Source organism: Pygoscelis adeliae, unplaced genomic scaffold (assembly GCF_000699105.1).
Source record: "Pygoscelis adeliae isolate BGI_AS28 unplaced genomic scaffold, ASM69910v1 Scaffold19, whole genome shotgun sequence".
Taxonomy (NCBI): Eukaryota; Metazoa; Chordata; class Aves; order Sphenisciformes; family Spheniscidae; genus Pygoscelis; species Pygoscelis adeliae.
Genome location: NW_008825533.1, coordinates 587,714 through 607,650, shown reverse-complemented (window position 1 = coordinate 607,650; position 19,937 = coordinate 587,714). Strand labels below are relative to the sequence as shown.

Below are 19,937 nucleotides of genomic sequence, written 5' to 3'. Positions count from 1 at the left end.
TGCCCCTTGCTGGCTGTTTACTTGACCTCTATATGTGTGAATAATTCCTCCTGAAACAATTGACATTTTAAGTATTCTTAGTCTATTTCTGTTGTTTGAAATTCTTTCTCCTTGGGGTTAACAGTATTATTTTTTTAAGTCAACATGGAAACTCCTGAAAGAATGAATTACATTGGCCTATCCAGTCAGCAGTTATGTAGGGATATCATTAACCTGCTGTCCTTTCTTTCCCCCTCCTCTTTGGTTTTGTTTTTTTGTTTTGTGGTAGTCTGACCCTTGGTTATCATTGCAGAACTATGGAGGTGCAATGAGACCCCCACTGAATGCTTTAGGTGGCCCGGGGATGCCTGGAATGAACATGTAAGCACAATAATAAAATCTTATAATATTTAGAAAAATCATTATTTCATTGTAGAAGTAACATTTGGGATACATAAGACAAGGAGAACGTGCTTTGATAAGTAACATGCTTTGATGATTAATAACTGCAATTTAAAAAAGTGAACCCACAGCAGTTTCCTCCTTCTGCATGCATCTCTTACAGGCGCCTTTGCTGTCCCTACAAGTCTGTACAAATACTCAGTTTCTTTCACAGGTCAAAGTTTAAATATTGGGAATATTTTGTCAGTATAGTCACCGATATATCCTTGTGTGTATTTTTTAAAAAAAAGACATTATTTACATTTATGTTTTTACTTTACTGATTAAATATTTTGTAAAGAATGGTGCAAGTATGGTTCTTTTCTGCAACATAAAGAAGTACATCATTTTAGCAAAATAAAACCATTGTCTAGAACTATTTATAAAAAAAGACATATTTGAAAGAAGAAGTGTGGATGATTCTCTCTCTCTGTTGCTGTTTTTATTTCCATAACTACATTTATTTCCACTCTAAACAGATAGAAGAGTATTACAGATATGAGCGTAAGGTTTTCAGTGTTTCTATGTACTTCTGGGACTGGATCATCATTTGGTAAAAATTAATATAGACTGAGTTCAGTTAAGCTATACCAATTCATTCCAGGCATGGATTTAGTCACAGGAGTGTATTATGTCCTTTATACCTGTAGACAACCCCCCTTTCTAAGTGTGTAGAAAAATTTCAGATGTAAAATTAGTCTATCTAGAGTAGACTAGATTTAAGCTGAAGATTTTAGCATAGCACGTGGCCCAACATGAGCAGTCTTCTGCACTTTAGAGAAATCTTTTGCTTGCTTGGAGTTGCTTACATGATTAGCAAGCCTGTGAAAAAAAAAAGGTGCTTCTTGTATTATTTAGATTTGTCTCTTAAGGGATTCACAAATGTTAAGGGGCTGCTATAGTTACCTTTAGCATACCACAGACCGGAGATCATCAAGTCATTCTTGTATCATGGCCCTACCTCTACTGAAGTTAGTACACGTTCTTTTCTTACTCCTTATACACCTTTGTCTTTCAAGAATGAGTTTTCAGCAGATTGACACAGAAAACACAGTGAAGATTTATATATGCTTGTTATCATTGTATCATAGATACCCATTTTTACTCTTATTTTTACGGGAAACATAAATGAGAGATGATAATTTTCATTTCAAGTAGAGAGTAACCAACCTGAAAAAGTAAAAAAGATATTGAGATAGATAATACTGTTAAAAAAAAAAATCTAATCCACCATATCCTTAATTTCTTCTGATTTCCAGACATACCTTGAATTCTTGAAGCAAATAAAATAAAATCTAAAGTTGGGTGTTACTCTATCATAGACATCATATATTGGACTCAAGACAATTCTAGGAACCTTCCCAAGGGTAGGCATTTCTTCTTTTAAATAAAATTGATGTAGAAAAAATATTTAGATATTTGAAATTCAGTGTGAATATAATATAAGCACTACAGAGATTGTCCTCAGGAGGAGATTGAATTATAAGAAAAGAAAATTAACTTTCTAAAATAAAACATTGTAGAAGTAAAATTGAGGATAGGTAAGATATTTTGAGACTACTTATCCACATAAATGAGAGTTTATATAGGAAAAATAAGAAAACAGGTTCCTGGATGACAAAAAGAATTCCTGGTCTGCCAGAAAGAGAGAAGATGGGTCGAAATACTAACATTTCCAAATTGCAGCATTTAATAAGCACATTTCATCTTGCGTTCAGCCAGTAAACATACATAGATGATGTTCTTTTAATTCAGTGATGTGGGAAGTACATTTTCCTTTGAACTTGTATGTCCTCTTGAAGGGCACACCATGAATTGGAGTTCTTTACGTGGGAAATTCATGAACTTTGATACAGTATAGATCTTCTGAGAAGAACAAGATGTGAAGCGATGATTATGAAGTAGGTAACCATAGCTGTCTCCATGTCTTACCAGGCATATACTGCACTCCTTTACATTTCTTAACAAACTCATCTTTACTCCAGCTCAGCTGAAAGTGGGAACAGAATACTCTTTCTTGGTTTTGAACAAGACTTCATACTGTCCCTTTGCTTATTACAATGCACTTTAAAGGCGTAAGAGAGTCCAAAGTGCTAGTACTGGAATATTATGCTATAGCGTATCCTGACCTGTGTTACATGCTGAATCACAGACCGTTGTAAGGAGCTCCATTATTGCATGCCTGACTACATGAATAATTTTTTTACCATGAAGATGAGTATTTTTTTCCCTTCTGTCAAATGGAGTGACATATACTGATCAAAAGGAAAACAAATGGGTTACTATGGTCTGGGTTTCTTTTAATTGTACTTCCAGGACATAAGGGTTTTTTCTTACTGTAAAGTTACTGCTGTCAAAATTGTCCTTACACTGAAATCTTAGCAAAGACTAGTCTGGTCAATTCCATCATTCAGGATCAGTCAGAGTGCATCCAAGGATAACCTGAGGGCAGTGGCAATAGATGGACCCAACTGTGTTAAATGCGTTCTTTGTATTATCCCTTACAGTTTATCTAATGCACAGTGCTAAGAAATAACAGTGTAAGCCATTTAGTATACTTACATTTCTAGGAAACAGCGTAACTCTACATAAGACTATTGCCTTATAGTAATGTACATTTGTCTTTACGTAGCCATATCCTTTTCTTACATGAAAATTTTTCAGTGTTCTATTCAATGTTTTTGGATTTTTGGCAATGTTAAAATATAAAAATCTGTACTCTACAAAAACAGTTGCCATTTAAAATCCAGCTTTTTCTCCTCAGAAAGCACAAAAGGAAGCTGTTGTGGTTAAGAGCAGAATATCTGCCAAATATAATTTTACATTTTTCTGCATGAAAAAGTGTTCTTTATTGTCAAAAATGGCAACAACCAGCTTGAGAGCCTGTAGATAGTATTTCAGTCCAGGAGCATATACTCCAAAAATGTAATACTGCTAAATAATTGCTTGCTCCATTATAACTATTGCCTATCAGATTACTGTTTGAAACAGCTGATACATATCCTATGGTCTTCTACAAAATAACTTTATTTTAGCTGTAAGGTTTTAAGTTGAAACTTGATGTAGCCATTTTTAGTAAGATTTTATGTCTTTGTGGAAAAATGTCCTCTTTGGAACAAAATGGGAAATTTCAGGGAGCGGTGTTACGTTTCACTGGCACTTTTTAATGGCCCATGTGACCTGCAGTGCTGTCTCAAGCGCTAAGAATATCTCAGTCATGCCTGAAAAGAAAAAAAATGTGATTTTGTTTTTTAACTTCAATTCACAAACTTGTGTCTAGATGTTTAATTTCCTGATCGAATATATTTGCCCCTTGGGAAACGGAACTTTTAGACTTTATTTTTTCAAGTACTAGGATCAACGCTATAGGACTAACTTTAAGGATAAAATGGAGCTGTAATTAGTCATAGTGATAGATACTTCATAAATTACTCTATTTTGGGATTGGTACATTCATAATGATGTTTTTTGACTCTGTTGATGCTTCAAAAATAAACATTTAATAAAGGCCAAAAAACCTACTTGCATTGAAAAAAATTGCAGGTAGCTTTTTTTCATGTGTGCTTTATAAGCTAACAACATTTGGCTCCACAAAAACCATATGGCTTTCCAGCAGAATCTGCTGCAGTGTTTTCTAAGTCTATACTTAGAGCTGTCCATGGCTTCCAGTAAATTTGCAAATTCCAACAGCTTTTTAGATGAAAGGTGAGTTTCCCAGTCTCCTCGTAAGGCCTGTCTAAATTTCCATGTTGCTGTGACTTAACCCAATCATGTATCTGAGTCGGCTTTTTAATATGTCTCTAGTTCAGAGTAATCTGCAGTGTCGTCACAGCTATTTTCCATTTGATGCTTTTTGCTAGATATATTTGTGTTACTTAATGTCACACAAACAAGTGCTGGGATTTGGGTTGAAGGCAGACTTCAAGTGTTGTTACAAATATTCCTGATTCCTCTGAAAAAGAGGATCCAATAAACCAAATATGGTACATAGAAAAAATAACAACTTTTTGGGGAAAAAAAAAAAAAGAAAGAAAAAAAGAACACCTAATATTTCATCTCATAATCATTAGCAGAGGAGAAATTACTGAATATTTGACCTGAGGAGCATGAGTACTGTGAGTCCCTTTCCTTGCTTTTCCTCCCTCCTCCCAATGAATAAGCCAGAGAAGACCCTCACCTACATTCCTGTTTTCCAACCTTCCAAAAATAATGTCAGTGGAAATAAATCAATTTTCGCTTGATTTATTTCAGTTGATTGTTTGAGCTAATTTCTTCATAGTTTCATTGACAAGGTAATAAAAAAAAAGATTCAATATTAAATCCCTTGGGCAATATATCTACTTAGTAGTTTTTAGTTTTGGAAGACTTTGAAATAGATAGAAAACTTCCTGAACTCATTAATAAAGCCTGCTTTCTTCTTTATATTTAAATCACTCTCCCATGTCTGGTAAGCTGTGGTGGCTATTGTTGCTTTTCTAAAGCTAATGAGGCCAAAATGCCATTTTAAAAGTGAAAGTTTTATCATCTGCTCTGCCTCTCAGTTGTCAGGGCCTTCAAAAAGTGATTTTGTCTTATTTATAAATAGCTAGGAGTTCTTAATGCTCCCAGCAATAATTATGGTTATTGAGATATTATGACTGTAAACATGGAGATTTTACCTCCCATATGGCTTAGTTCCCTCAGGACTGTTAAAAGATGAAGCCTAACCAGCAAACTATTTTTCTGAGCTCAGCTAAAAGTGAGAAACTTAAAATAACAGCAAGAGTTGTGAGAAAAATGTGCTCTGTCTGGATGGTTTTTCCTTTTTTCCTTTCCCCATTCCCTTCTGCTTTTAGTACCCCTCTGATGTCTCGTTGGAGTTGGCTTTATCAAACAGGTCTTCTGCCTGTGAAACACTCTTGTCCCTCCTGCTGGGGAGCTACCGCTTAATCATGCATACACCATTTGGGCCAAGTGTAATGAGAATGTCTGAAAAGTTTCAAATTTCCATTTTGCCTGCTGTATGATAAATTTCATGTTTCTGTGACTTCTGTGGAGATAATGTAGCCTTAGTCAAGTAGCAAACTGTTTTTAGATACATATCTAAATGTATGTTTAAAGTGTATGTATAATATATACAGTGTATGTCACACTGTTTCTGTGACTGAAATTACACATATTTCAGTACCTTTCTGCCTTTGTCTGTACTGTAAGTACGCTTTTGTGGAATGTGTGATACTTCCTCCAAATATTTTAAAAAAGGTTAACAGTACAAGGAAAAGCATTCCTCATGAGAACTTAAAGAATTTGGGAACTCGTTTTTTACTCTTTGCAAAACTTCTGTGCCACATTAAAATGTTGCATCTATGTAACACAGAGTTAAATTCTCCATGATCAGAAGGAAAGCACTTCAAGAGACACAAATTTGCAATGTCTTTCAAATTGTTCCATTGAGAATATAAAAGGGGAATGTCTGGCACTTCCTAAATTTGCAAGTGTTTGAGACCGGTGCAAAACTGTGCCATCTCCACTATAGCCTCTGGCAGTGTGGCTACTGGGGAAGGACTCCTTATGGTGCCATTCTGGCAGGTCGTGTCTTGAAGAGTACGGAAGTACCAGAATGAGTCAGGAACTGAAGTGTCTTAAATGTGAGTGGCAGGGTTGTAATAATACATAAATTATCTTTAATCAACTCATAAACTGACTAAATGATAATGGTAGTGCAACGATGAGAATTTTGCTGTAGCATTATAACTTGGTGTAGTTATTGTTTATAAACACACTTTAATTTGAAAAAAGCTATCTTCTTCCTTACTCTAGAAACAGATTATTTTGATTTGCTTCCCCAGAGCTGGTCAGAAGATGGGGATTGTTCTGTGTCTCATCTTTCATCTTCTGTTACAGGGGTCCTGGGGGTGGTAGACCTTGGCCAAATCCAACCAATGCCAATTCTGTAAGTAAATATTTAAAATATATTCGACATCATCTTATATTTAGGGAAGTATTTCTCATCAATACACCAGGAAGAAAATTCCACTTCGTTCCACAAATAGAATACTGCATGCTTTATATTTTTCCCTGTAATCCTAATGCAGAGCAGGTACAGTGAGGAGCACATCTGAACAGAGAGCTCATTCACCTGCAAATATCCAGCTCTGTTCATAATCACACAACAGCTCTGCATCCTTACATCAGTTACAGGACTTTCATAACACAAAGGTTATCCTGGGGTATATTTAAAATACATTTTAGCTTCCTTTAGCAAAAGTAAGATGAGTTAGGTCAACCCTATCTGGCCAGCAAGCTCTACAGAAATCATAGCTTGTTAAGAGACAGCTTAATGTGTGTTCACATATTTTATATAACAAAAGCACATTTGCTGCTCTTAACTAGGGAATACGGAATCATAGAGCAATTGCTTGCAAGACATCAGCCATTTTTATATGCTTTTTGTAAAAAGCAGTGCACTGTATTGAATTTCATTGCAACAACTACAAAATGAGGTAGTCTAATAGCAGCTTGAAGGAAGAGGAGGTCAGTGAGGCATCCCACATGAACAACAGTGTCTGGTATTTCTTCCGAAAACACAAAGGTAAAGTTTTCATTTTAATTCAGTGACCATACATCATTAGTATAAAAATGTGTCCGTTAGCACCATGAGTCTGGCTTAACAGACTAGCCTGGTTCTTTCTGTTGTTCTCAGTTTTGATTTTTTAATTCTACTAATGACAATTGGGGGGGAAAAAAAGAGCTGAAACTCTGCCTCAGTTTTCTTTTGTATGTACTCAACTAAAATGGATGTTAGGATATTTTTCGACTGATAGTTGAAATATTTTAATGCTATTAAATTAATTGAGAAGTCCAGTAATAGATGTATTTGTAAAAATGAGTTGGCTGACAAGTTGTCTACAATCATGTAAGATGCTTATGCTACAAAATAATTTTGTATTTTGTCAGTAGAGTTGCTTAAGTTCTTACCCCATCCTCCTATAATAGCATTGGTCTGTGCTTCTTTAGAGAGAATAATTGTGAAGGCTATCATAAAGAAGAAAAACAGATTATTCACAGGGAACTGGATTTCTCCAGATATCCTCTATAACAAATAACCACAATTGAATTTGAAATGAAAATAGAACACTGTCCTTTTTAAAAAAAAGAATAATGCAAAGAAATAAAATTGGTGTCTTCTAGGGTGAAAGATGTAAGAGAGCTTTTTTCCTTTTATGGTCAAGATTTTAATCAAGGTTAAATATATATAAGAACATAATAAATTCAGTCTATGCTTGGGATGCCTCTGAAGTCGTATTGACTTAAATGCAACTATGTGCTGCTTAAGTTTATAAACCTTATAAAGCGTATTACCTTAATAATCTTACAGCTTAACATTTTACTATAGACGGCAGATCTTTACAGACCTTATTGTGGCTCCCACAATAAGAATTAGAAGACTCTTGTAGTAGATGCAAGAACTGGATTGGTACTAGACCTTGTAACTTGGTATCTTAAAAAAGTGATGCTGGCTGTTGGAAGTGCATGCCTCACTCACGAAACAATGGAGAGCAGATATTGGACCTCAGCCTACAGACATTTAAATGTGTGAATTATGTTATTCATATTAATTTCATTAGAGTGGCTACCAGGGCACAGTAATCTTAAATGGAAATATTTTTATTTTAAATATTGGGTATTAAATTTGGTTTGTGTCTCTATTGCTAGTTTTGGACTTGAACATACTTACAACGACAAGTTGTTGAAAAGAAGAGGTGTTTGTTTTGACAACAATAGTGTTTTTCCGTAATCCTTAACTGTGTCTTTGAAATAAATTAAACAAATAAGCGTTAACCTACAACTGCACATAAATGAATGTATGGACTCTGTGTCACTGCAGAAGAAATTACTGTTTTGTTTCTGTTGATATTACAGATACCTTATTCTTCAGCATCTCCTGGGAACTATGTAGTAAGTACACTTGTCTGTGTTTGCTTGTTAGAAAAGATGTTACATTTTATTTAGGCAAAGAAATAGCTGTCCAGATGTTAAGAAGAACCCTTGTGTCTTGGTTGAGAACTGAACACCTGATCTGCACTTAGGTTTTTTTCTGCCATCTATGGTGCATATGTTGATGTTCATTACTAGAATCATTATCAGTCTGGTCAAAATTGCCCTGAGTGCTGTTTTATTTCAGCAAACATTTATATAACCAGTACAATATATTGTCTTCAATAATAAAGGACAAAAAACCCCTCAGCTTTCTTGGTAACACAATATTGTGTATGAGTTTCTGAACTTCTTCAGAAAAAAAAGCATCTGAAGAATTAGAACAAGCTTTTATCTCCCTAAGGATATACAAATGGGTCCTTATAGCTAACATTTTAAGGGGAATTTTTATTCTTATAATTACCTTCTGAAGACTTGAAAATTCTTTTTTTCTCCATAGTCTGTTCCGTCTTCATTTCACAGACATTGTCTTAATTTATTATGGATTATTTGGAATCATTGTTTTTTCTTAGTCTGTACTTTAGAATGAAATAGTTAAAACTTTGTAATAGGCCCAGCATTGAGCTGTCATTCAAAAGAACATGAAATGCTAACCCTCTCTCTGGAATTTAACAAATGCACTTTACCTATCAACAAAATGTTTTTTGTTGATACTACTCATTTTTGTCTCTATCCAAGAGATTAACTTTGTTTATCCTTTTAGGCTTTTTGCTGTTGTTGTTGTTGTTACTGTTGTACTTGCATTATTTGTACTTCTGATGTACTCCTCTAAGGCATATTGTTTCATCTGTTTTTATCACATGCTTAGTACTGGTGTCACAGGGTAACGAGGGAGAATTAGGTGTGTGTATATATATATGTTGGATTCCAAATTTCTGTTGGTCAGTCAGGTTTCAGTAGACCTGTCTTTTGATATTTCATGTTTCATCACCTGAAGGTTAGACAACTGCAGGGCATTGGCTTTAACCAGCCTAAAACCTGAAGCTATTTCAGAATGTGGAAATAGCAGGTCCTTCACCATGAGGACAATATACCGGTGTTCTTTCATCTGTTTGTGCTGCTTATAGGTTTCTCTAACTTTCAGTCTTCTTAAGGGAGATGATCTTGCAGAGCTAAAGCTGAAGGATGAGTTCAAGGATGAGCTTGTTTTGTTTAGGCAAAAGCAATTTCATTTGTCCTTTATTTAGATAATTAGCTGTGGAAAATGTTACGATTCTCATAAGTGTCCATAACTGTAGTACTCATTTTGCCACGTTTAGTGGAAACAGTCCAAATCTGCTGATCTCCAAACCAGTTCTTTTAATGCAGAACTTCATAAATTTCTCTCTTTTGGGAAGAGGGTTTGTTGATTTTGCCCTAGATGTTAGTGATCAGTTACTGTTGCAGATTTTGAAGATTTTTTTTTAATATTTGACTTCATATTCTCATTTTTTAAAAGTATGAAGTCCTGAGAAACTAGAAAAGAAGATGCAATAGAAAATTATTTTAAAGAAGCAGACCTAAGTAAAATGCAAGTTGTTGTAGCGGACTCTGTTGGTGTACTCACATCAAGCCAAAGGTCAGCCAGGATAAATAACCTGGACAAAAGAGGTCATCACCATATTTCAGTGTATAGATAGAGGAGGAGTAAGAGTGAAGAGGTGATTTTACCTCTTTCAGTGACAATAGTGAGACTGATGCTGGAATGTTGCATCTAATTGGCAACATTGAAGGGCAATCAAAAGATATGCAAAGATGAAAGAATGAGACACATGAAAGATTGAAGTTTGGACAAAATGCCTGAGCCTCTGATCAAATGTGCTCTGTGAACTCCAGCTGCGCTAGCGGGAAAAGTTGCTGCCTGATTCCTTGTCCCGATTCTTCTGCTGAAGGTTACCAGTCTGTCAGGTCTGCCACTGGAGTTCCTTGGATGAGTGACCCTCTTTGTCCAAAACAACTGAAGTTGATTGAAGCATTTAAAGAACCAGGTCCTTGCTGAAGCACTTCAGTTGACCCAAAATAGGTGGAGGGACACTCACAGAGGGAGCTCCAAGCAGAGCTGAGGCTGCTGCTAGCAGAGGATAGTGGTGGAGCAAGGATTGAAATCTTCTTCTGCCAACATAAATGCTTGCACGGTGCATGTCTCGTCTGATGCTGAAAGAATAGTCTTGCTTCAGAAAGGCTCACTACATTTTGGAAAAGGAACGCATGAACTCCAACCATACAAACAGCTAAATAAGCAAAACTGGGGGGCAGTAGCTTCCTTGGAAGCAGCTAACTTCCAAGCACTTAGGGACAAGGTGTGGGCTGGAGAGCTCTTAAAGCAGCTTTTGAGCAAAAGCATTTGTGGTGTGGAACTGCACGCTTTGAGAGCTTAATCTAGTGAGTTTATCAGACAGGTTTTTGAGCATTAATTCCGTTACATATTAATATATTCTCAGGGAGAAAACAGTTGATGCCAACAGGCTTTCTAAGAGAAGAAAATATACAAACAATGCTAGTAAATGCAATTTAAAACTTAGATACAAATGCTAATAGTGATGATAAGTAACTTTTCTAATAAATGACTAATTAGTGGTTTCTACACCTCTTTATGTGATGCTGAAAAATATATATAAACCTAAAAAAATCAAGTTGGCGAGCTTAGTGCGCAAGTACATGGATAAAAAGTCATAGCCTGTGATGCCCAGAGGGTCATGTATGTGATCAAAAGGTCCCTCTGAATTTAGAGTCTGTAGCTCTGCAGCAGCAATGGGGGAATTTCTTGTTACTGAGGGTGGAATAGGCCTTTCAGACAGTTTTGACAAGCCAAATCCTAACACATTCAATTGTAATTTGGGGGTGGGGGCGAAAGCTATGTGTCTGCTGGCAGTATGAAATGCAGTTGTGATTATGCCTTGATTTTTATAAGCTGATCTGTGGGTTTCATGGTGGAGCAAGCCTTTGTTCTATCACGCTTTATAAAAGATACTCAGTGACCTTGCTTAGTTCACGAACAAGGGGAAGCACAAGATAAAGAACTGGTAGGTGCTGTAACATATAAGGGCATAAAGATATATATATATGTTGACTGACTTCAGGGACATGCTGCTGCTTCTGGGTAAAAGATTTCTGTTTCATCTACAATTAATTGTGAGTTAATCACTGGCTGGCAGACAAGAGATGCTTCCCCCTGCAAGTATTTTACTTGTACAAACCTGGGGAGAGGCGGTATCAATCAGAAAGCTGCTATGTTACTGAGTTTGATTGTCTGAAAATAGTGTTTGCTAGTATATTATTGCTAAATGTTTTGTAAGAAATGTTACTTTAAGTAGGCCATTGAGAAACAGGGTCTATTGTTTTAAATCCAAGACTTCTCTGCCTCCTTTCAAAATATTTCAGTGAATTACAGCAAATCTCAGCAATGTCCTTGTAAGCAGACAGGAACAACCAAACCTTTGTATTCAGTGCTACTGAAAAAATGTTCCTATCTGGAACAGTATACCTGCTATTTTAAAATATAACAAAAGAGAGAAAAATATAATATCATCATCTGTTGTTAGCAATCTGTGTATTTTTTATTATGGAAAGTCAGTATTTATTGACCTTTATTGACACAGACACTTTTATCAAACTGGAAGTTGGTAGTTTTTCATGTTAGTGGATCTGCAAACATAGGAAGCAAGGAGTTATGGCTCTGTTCTTACTAAACGATTAGGATGTTTAGAATAAAATTATTGGAGAAATTTTTAAGGAAACTTAAAAAGCTTGATGAACAACCAGAGCAGTTTGTGTACATTTCTTAGTCCTAAACAGATTTGCAACACAGAAATACCTGAAACTAAGAAAATAACTGTTCCTTGATGGGGTTTTTTTTGTTTGTTTTTTATCTTTGATTTAGCAGTCTAGGAAAGCGATACGACTGTACTCAGCATTATCCTGATTTTTTTAATCCATTTGTCATTAATTTGAGCAGAAATTATATATACAGATGTTATTTTTTAAAATTGTAGGATATTATACAGACAGAATTAAGATGCCTATAGCATCGAGACACCAAGTCTGCCTAAAAAAAAAGCTTTCTTAAGATGATTAGGCTCTTCTGTCCACATGGGACACCCCCTTGTTTTGTGCTTAGCAAACAGTGGTTACTCTGCCGTTGACTATGTACAGAGTACAACAAAACAGAAATGCCAGCTGAAAACCCAGTGGTATTAAAAGTAGGTTGAGGGAATTAAATATAATTGTCTTAGGCCCTGCTCCAAGTATTTCTCTTGTCTGATTCATAGCATGACACAGAGTTATTCAGTAATGGATATTCTTGCGTCTGTACACCTACGTACATCAGAAGTCTGTCCCAGAGCTTGCTGACCAATTACCTTGTCTTAGTCTGTGATGAGCTGTTTCGCTCACTTATCAGAAAATCAGTGGGCGTTTTCACCAGAGTAACTCATACATTCATGATAGATTGTTTTTTTTTTTTCATTTGTACTGTGTTCATTTTTTACTGCAGTATTTTTTCCTTTCATGCTAACCAACATTTTCTACCCTCTCTAGGGTCCTCCGGGAGGTGGAGGGCCACCGGGAACACCTATCATGCCTAGTCCTGCAGGTACTGAAACATACTCAGAAATAATACAAGATAATTATAAGGGATTTTAGGAAGTACACAAATTATTTTTCAGACTTTGATTCTCATGAAGAATCAACTAATGAGAAATTGTTAGAGTTGTACTTTGTATCCGGTTTTGTTCTGCATTTTCACTTGCTTTCTCTCCCTGCTATGTTGCAGAGATAGAATAGATACAAACCATTATATCTGTAAAGTTCAAAGCAATTAATTTCTCTGGCTTTTGAGCCCATCTATTCTTCCACAATTTCAGCAATAGCAAGGAAAAAATGAAAGAAGGCACAGTCTTTATTTGTTTTTGCTAATGTTCTTTGGGACAATTTCACCAATTTGGAAATGAGGAGATTTCTGAATCCAGTGAAACTTCCACTGTAGTATCCTATGGGATAGACCTGATCAACATGTGGCTCTTGAGCAATATGCGACTCACAGGCATGACTGCCGCGGCTATGTCATCTGACTGACAGCAGGGTCATGCTGGGCAGATTGCTCTCCTCTGTACTGCAGTGGAGGAGTAAGCCCCCAGAGGAACCATTGTCATGTCCTACCAGTGATCTGTTCCCAGAACTTCCCCATTGTTTCCCCAAGTAACATGGTCTGTATCTTGCAGCTTTGACCACGTGGAGATTTTGGCCATGCAAAAGTTTGGCCACTTTCCTACTAAGGTTTGAAGAACCAAGGAGGAGGATGGCAGGATTCAGGATGGCTAGCTGGCTTCTCAAGGCTTAAAGATGGTTAACTAGATGTTAGTATTTGCTAGTATTTCCCTCCGTCAGTGTTGTGCAAAGATTCTGATATGAAGGTGGAACTGCAGCTTGTGGAGGATGCTGTCCTCCCCCATGGACAGCATCAGAATTCTGCTAAAATGAAACTAATTATATCTTGTGTAACCCAATATTAAGTAGCTACTCCTTTTGGCCAACACCTGCCTTTGTAACTCACTTTCACCATCTAAGAGAGACTTCACCTCCATGATGTTACAGCATCCTCAGTCCTTTTGTCCTACACGTTCTTGCTGCCCTTAGGAAAGTTTCCTAACAGGCCATGAAAAGTTCTTGCACCAATATAATATCTTCATTAAATACAATTCCAGGGCTTTAAACAAATGCAACCTGAGATAATGTGTAGGGCTTCCTTGATGTTCATATTATTAGTGAAAAAGCTAATCAGTGCAAGCTGGCATTTAAAAGTTAGAGTCAAACTTGCGGACAGCCTGCACTTTTAAAAATAGTCAGCACTGCAGTTACGGCACATGTTAGGCTGTCTGTGTGCAGCTCAGATAAAGCTTCTGCTGACACTTGTTCCCATTTTCAGTCAGATTCTCAAAGATGTTTTGAGGCTCTGTTTTCCAAAGTATGAAAACGCTTAGAAATTGGCCACCTGAGAATTTTGCAAAGGTACTTACTTGCCTCCGAGACAAACCAACTCCGATGGTTCCCATGGCCCAGCCGACCCATATGTATTTTTACATGAGCCAGCAGAACATGGGAGAGCCAGGGATGCGTTTTTCAAAAGGATCTGGTGGTTGAAGAACTTGTTGCCTACCTCATTGAACATTAAAAATAACTTTTTGTGTGCTAATTTTACTTTCATAACTTTAGACTTTTTTTCCCTCTCTTCCTCAAACATCATATTTGAATGTTGTAGTGATACATAGTGCTCTGTATATAATAGAATTATTTACTCACCAAGGTTAATGAACGCTTAGAAAACTGCCTCAGAAAGATTAAGGAATAGACAAAGACGTTGATTTTAACTGCCCAGTGTACGTACAAATACATTCTTGCAGGATGTCAGGCCGCATTCCCAGTTCCAACCCATTTCAGTCTGGTCTCAGCTTTCTCACTTTCACTACTTCTGACTCAAAAGTCCCCCATCACCTTGTCTTGGAAAAGGAATTACAGCTCAGCAGTGGTTTTTGCGTGTGTTGTTCATCTCAAAATTCTGGTTCAAAGAGGTGGAGTGGTCTTTTGGAGGAGCTAGGTAGAGAGTACTAAGCTATTCTTTATTCTTTTTGCAGATACTATAGAGGTACTGATTTTCCAGAGTTGCCAATGCTTTTTTAAATCATGCTGTCCCCTTAGGGATGTATTCACACTTTCCTTAGGTCATTCTCCTCTCAATAGACTTTTTCATTACATGGCCTATCATCAGTTTCCCTTGGGAAAGGTTTTTGCTTAAATTGTCTACTGTCTGCTGCATTTTTTGCCTTCTCTTTCTTACAAATATTGATGAAGGGTGTTAAGACTTCGTGTGTGTTAGCAGTAGGGATAAGCTGGAGATCAGGATGAATAATTCGTATCTACTAATGGTTCTTAGGCATTGGTTTCTTAAATTCAACCAGAAGAGTTATGTGGGTTGTCTTCTATGTGTCTTGTTAACTAAATCTTGCATTTCAACTCTGGAGGTGCTCTGTCTGAAAGTTCATGTGCATTGATTGGAGGAAAAGGACTAAGATGCAATACAGCTGTGTCAACATCTGGCAAGGCCAAGTGAAACTCTTGGCAGAACTTACTGACCTAGGCACCACGCTGTACCAGGGTGATTTTGTTGGTTTTGGACTCAGAGTTTTTTTGAAGCATTGCATCCCCCTGTACCATGAAGATACATCAGCTAAAGCTGTCCGTAGAGCGAGGATCTTTGCACAATGTTCCACTGAATAGTTAGATGTATCCGAAATCAAATTGACTGACATGAATAAGAATAAAAAATTCTCATTTGCTGTACTAACTTGCAGACTGTATAATGAGAAGCTATTTATCATTTATTACAGATGGAAAACAAATTACAGGAATTATTGATAAGAAAGAAACTCCTGTTTTATAGAAAATAATTGAAGATGAGTGAAGTAATTTGGAACTCCAGGAAAAAGGGTTTATGGAATTAAATAGTTACAGATACTTGGTGATTTATAAACCTTTTAACAGTCATGCATAAAACTAGATTCTAGAAGTAGTCACTTAGGGACCATTGCAATTATTTCTTTTCATAGCTCTGTTGTGTGGTAGCAATAGATAGAAAGGGAATGAAATCTTCCATTATATTGCCACTGTGTATCAGTGATTCAGGCATAGAAATAACATGAACAAAATGACAGGAAATGTATTAGGAGAGTAGTTTTATTGAAAGGTATATATTAGCACTTAAAATAATCTCTTATTACAGATTCAACCAACTCTGGAGACAACATGTACACTTTAATGAATGCAGTACCACCTGGACCCAACAGACCTAATGTAAATATGAATCTAGTTATATACTTTTTTGAATTATACAGCCTTTTTTTATCCAAACACTGTGTTTCCATCACATATCATTAATACTAATTATGCCATTTTTATGGGTGACACCTCAGTTGCTTCCCCCCCACCATGTACTTTTTAGCATTTCCCAAATCAATCATGAGAATACATGCAAAATAATGATTGGGGCATATTCTTCTACATGGAAAAGACCTTAGAAGCTTCTGCATGTGGATCTTGGGGACAACTTAGTTTGTCACACTGCGGTGCAATAGACTTGTGTGTGATAGGGCGTCATCCTAGGAGCTGCCATTAAGCATTAGTTTCTGTAGGATTCAAATTTTTGTTACAAAAAAGTATCTACTCTTGAAAAGGGAGGAGAAAATTGCTGGAAGTGACCCAGTATTATGTTGCCATGCCGTTCTCTAAAAAAGGATAAAATTAATACCTCTAAGAAGAAAACAAACTTCCCTGTTTATCTCAATGGGATGTTAAGAATGAAACCTATTGATAACATTTAAGTATTTGCCTAATGAACTAGTTAACTTGTGACTATTTTAGCTTAAATTTCAGCAGTTATAGAGCTGACAAAAATCTGGATTCCCAGGTAGAATTTGTTTCTTCTCTGATATTTCTCTATGCCTTCAGTTTTATTGTATTTCTCTGATTCCAATCATATTTCATTTAATCACAATCCATATTATGAGCCTTTTGAAAAAAAGGCCAGTAGAACTTAAAAATGTAGATATTTGGATATTGCTAAATCATTATGCAGCGAATTTTAGAAATTTTTCAATAAAATTAATGTCTTTAAGTTTTTGAAGAACTAAATTTAAGGTTAATATCTGAAATTGGACAGAAACTGCTCATGCTGCAAAGGTAATGTGGAGTAGTCTGATTGTCAGTATGGATAAGGTGGAGTTTGAAAGCTGTTAATTAATCACTTACCCATTGAAGAGAATCATAAAATTCCCTGTAACTTCAATGGGAGTAGAGCTAGGTCAGCACTAGCAGGTTTGAAAGTCATACACAAAGTGTTGAAGTAAATAATAAATTATTCCTAAGTTATATCCCAGCCTACAGAGGTGAGAGTTTCCAAAAATCATGAAAGTAGCATTGGAAAAGGTAAACAAAAGCAATGATGTTTTTGCAGTCTTCACATGAAAGACTTTCACTTGACTTGTGCATTCAGAGCTGGGACTGTGCATTTTTCCTTTACTTTTTTTTTTTTTGAGGAATATTTTCTTTTTATTATATTATCTACAAAAAATTGTACAGTAATACCAGTTTTTAATATCTGATCCTTTTGTAGTTTCCAATGGGGCCAGGGTCAGATGGACCTATGAGTGGACTGGGTGGAATGGATTCACATCATATGAATGGATCATTAGGTAATGATAGTAAATATTACGAACATTGTGAATTTTCAATGACTAGTGCCATTTTCTATGACTAGTTCTCTGAGTTGTGTGGAAGACTGTATGTAAAAATCTTTTACAAACTGAAGCAGTTGTATATACATCAATAAGTATTAAGATACTTTTTAAGCATATGAGTTGGCATACATCATGCACCTCTGGAAGAAAAATACTGTATTTTATTTATATAAGAGAGTACAGTTTTAATCCAGTTGATGAAAACCAGGCTAAAAGCATACCATCTCAGTAATCTAGAGGTGAAGGCTTAAGAAAGTTTTTATTTACATCTCTTCCTCTTTGAAAATCTTGGGAAGGTGTCATTGTGAAATGCTGGTGCACGTTCTTACCAATTACCTGGAAGTAAGTTATTACATGTTTTGATGTATGTGTTAAGCTGGATTTGTCCCAACATTTTGATATCCTCATTTGTTCTATACTTAGCCATATGTCTGTTAAGTGTGAGTATTATTACTCCATCCCCATTAGCAGCTTCAGACAGGTGCCAATTTTAATGCTCCCAAAAGAACATGGATTCTTGTGAGGGCGTGCAGAGGCAGGAGGATCAGTGTACTGCTTGACTACTGACATTACGATTTTTGAAGGACTCATTTCTAGCGGAGAAGCCTTGCACAACTCTGCAAAACACACATCTGACTATTCTAGCAAGTTCTTTGCTCTTACTCTTTTCTGGAAGCATGATAGACACTTGGAAGGGATTTAAGAAACAAGCCTCAGCTAAATAAATTGCATTTATGCCTTCCTCTTCCGTACCCACAAGGTAAATAAATACCTTGTTTTTATTTCTGCTCTTACCATAACAGCAGACCAGTAGCTCTGCATACGGTTCTTGCGTTGTACTCTTCACTTCTGTCTGCACCAAGGGGTGTCGGTCATGCAGGCAACAACAGGGGGGAACCTCAGGTTGCAAAGACTTCAGATCTCTTTCTTTCTTATTCTATCCCCATGGTCCACCAGCAAGGTTCTTTTTTATATATGGGAGCAGGCCTGATGCCCACAAGGGGCTCCAGCAACACCCTGTTGAGCAGTGTTTTCCTTTATGTGGAGAAACCCAAGCAAGCTAGATACAGACCAGGCAGGCAAAAGCCAAGCTGCCACTGCTCCCTGTGCTTCTGTCCCCAAAGAAAATCTCTGTTGCCTTCCCAGCACAGGCACGGACCAACCTAAACTCCATACCATTTAAGTCATACTACCATGGTAGGTGGAGATCTGTCACTCCTAGCCCAGAAGTTGGAGGTTGTGAGACAGGAAATATAAACAGGTAAGAAGAAGGGAGAAATTCGAAGAGGCTATGACAAGATGCAAAAAAAACCTAAACCATCAAACCTCATTTAGCAGACAAGTTCTCAACAGTTAAAATTCTGCAGTAGGCATCTATCTCCTAACAGAATTATCTTTTTTTCTAGGAAAGCATGTGCCTGAAATTCCTAGATTACTTTGCATAAGGACACCTTACGATTGTACAACCTTTCTTTACATATTACAATCCTAAAATGGATTGTTGCTTTAATTAATAATGTTGCACATTACATTCAAATAAATGAAAACTGTGTAAAAGCTAGTCACATCTTTTCTGTCACTTTCTATAGCCTGAGAACTATTAGCTAAAAGAAAAAAATAAATCAAAACAGTTATGGAAAGATTTTACACGTACCTAGCATTTGGTTAGTTGTTTTCTCTATTGAAAATGGTGGTGTGCTTAGTCAAATTAATGATGACTGCTTTCTAGGGGTAACTTCATATCTAAACTGGAACCTGAGTTCTTTTAGGAGAGGAGGGCTAGGAGAGGTCTGCTGCATTCACTTCCATGCTGCAGAAGGCAGCTGTGTCTCATAATCAGATGGATAAATTGGTCAAGGTCCATCTTGAACTTCTCCAACTTCTTTGACCACAACCCTTCTATTGGATATCTGTTCATAGCTCTGATGGTTAGAAAGAAGTCTTTTCGCAATTTCCACCAAAATTTATCCTTTGGGCCATGACAAAATGTCTCTTCATAACATTTATGTATCTGATGTATTTATAGAGAGAAATCATATTCCTTCTCAGCCTTAATCTGCCTGCCTAAGTTATAGTAAGCTATTTCAGTCTCCTCCCACAACTCCATTTTCTTGATTGTTTTTGTCTGATACTCTTCTAGTTTCGTATTTAGTACTCTGCTAGAATTTGTCTTTCCTGAAAATAGGTGACCAGAATTGTTTACTGTCTGTTGCTGCTAAAAATGCTTTTCTTGATACATCAATCTTAAAGATGTATTTCCTTTATTCTTGGCTT

The 19,937-nt window shown here is 36.5% G+C and overlaps 1 protein-coding gene across 1 annotated transcript in view; it reads left to right on the top strand.

The window, feature by feature from the left end:
• Positions 1-19,937, top strand: part of SSBP2 (single-stranded DNA binding protein 2) — a 152,725-nt gene that overhangs the window by 123,244 nt on the left and 9,544 nt on the right. The window contains exons 10-15 of the mRNA XM_009331787.1: positions 293-360; positions 6,304-6,352; positions 8,323-8,358; positions 12,913-12,967; positions 16,151-16,221; positions 17,540-17,618. Of these exons, the coding sequence (XP_009330062.1) occupies positions 293-360; positions 6,304-6,352; positions 8,323-8,358; positions 12,913-12,967; positions 16,151-16,221; positions 17,540-17,618 (358 nt within the window). The remainder of the gene's footprint in view (positions 1-292; positions 361-6,303; positions 6,353-8,322; positions 8,359-12,912; positions 12,968-16,150; positions 16,222-17,539; positions 17,619-19,937) is intronic.